Below are 1,600 nucleotides of genomic sequence, written 5' to 3'. Positions count from 1 at the left end.
TTTTTAAAAATACCCCCTAATTATTAATTTGACTCAATTTTATCTTTAATATTTTCGATTGATTCAATTTTGTCTCTAACATTTTCAGTTTATTTCAAAGTTACTCCTAGATATTTTTAATTTTGTACCTAATGATTTCGATGGAATTAACGTTTAAGAATAATTTTGACATAAATCGAAAGTGTCAAAAACAAAATTATTAAATTACATTAAATGTTAGGAATATTTAAAAAAAATTACAAATATTAAAGACAAAAAATATAATTTATATACACGTAGCATGATTAATTTACTTTAACTTTAAATATAGTTAAACATAACAATAGATTTTAGACTATGTTATGTTCTATTTTATTATAGGTAAGTTCTTGGTTATATTAATATTAAAAATAAAACAGAAATTCAAGCATACTAATTTGATGTCTGCATATGCAAAGTACTAAAACATTTCAATTATAATGAAAAAATGTAACAATAAAGTAAAGAGAAGTTCATACTTGCATTCATTAGGCCAATATTGGAGAGCATCATGATCATCAGTATATCCCATACTAATATAATCTTTCCATTCTAATGCTTTTTCTTTCTCAGGTGCAAAACTTGTTCCATATTTCACTTTTGTACTTGGACTCACCCCAGGGTAAAATAGAGATTTCTCCTCCGGTGACAAGTTGAAGAACTTGTGAGCTGAATCTTTGAGAGATTCCAGCAACTCCAAAGGGACACCATGATTCACCACTTGAAAAAATCCAAGTGTCTCAGCTGCTCTAACAATTTCATCCAACACTTTCTTGTGATCTGGACCCTTAAGTTTTGATAGGTCAATTGGTGAAACATCATGTCTTTTTGTTTTTACTTTCTTGATTCTTTCTTCTTCCGGTTGTATGTACCTATGAAATATCAGCACAATTAGTAATACGTGATTATTAATTTAGAGATATGACAATTTTAAAAAATTGTGAATTCTTTTTTGTTCTTCAAAATATTTTCCAATTTGAAAGTTATTTTAAGCTTACGGCAAAGTTTGAATTATCAACTATGCTACTATACACAAAAATATTCTTAAAATATTATAAAATATGATAAATAATAAAAAAATATTATATTTTTATAAGTGATAAACAACTTTTATATTTAGTAAATTGTTTATCCATTTTATTTAAAATTTTGAACGTATATTTGGATAACTATTTAGAAATTATATACAAAAATTCGAATAGAAAATTGAATCTCTAGAATTTTTCAATTTTTAAAAATATTCCTGGTCATTGACAAAAAAATCTACTAATTACAAAATTATAATATTAAAAATGTCTCACTTTTTTAATCTGTAAAAAATCAAATACAAATCAAATTTCTAAAATAATTTGTGAGAATATATAATTTTAATGTTGGATATTTTTGTTGTAATTAAAAATATTTTTGTTGTTATAAAAAGGAGAGACAATTTTATCGTTTTCAAAAATGGTGAAGATTTTTATAGTTTACCACTATTTTTACTTTAGTAGGTACAAATTATAAAACCATCCTGTTACTTAATGAGCTTGAGGAATACATTGTTACTAATTTTATGTTAATGAATGTTATGATATCTATGACT

General features: G+C 24.1%; 1 protein-coding gene across 1 annotated transcript in view; it reads right to left on the bottom strand.

Moving 5' to 3' along the window:
• LOC107619811 (feruloyl CoA ortho-hydroxylase 1) overlaps window positions 1–1,600 on the bottom strand; it is a 4,788-nt gene that overhangs the window by 2,640 nt on the left and 548 nt on the right. Inside the window, exon 2 of the mRNA XM_016322090.2 lies at window positions 498–890. Coding sequence (XP_016177576.1) covers window positions 498–890 — 393 coding nt within the window. The remainder of the gene's footprint in view (window positions 1–497; window positions 891–1,600) is intronic.

This window comes from Arachis ipaensis, chromosome B09 (genome assembly GCF_000816755.2).
Source record: "Arachis ipaensis cultivar K30076 chromosome B09, Araip1.1, whole genome shotgun sequence".
NCBI lineage: Eukaryota > Viridiplantae > Streptophyta > Magnoliopsida > Fabales > Fabaceae > Arachis > Arachis ipaensis.
Note: the sequence above shows the minus strand (reverse complement) of the source record. Positions and strands in the feature narration are given on the sequence as shown.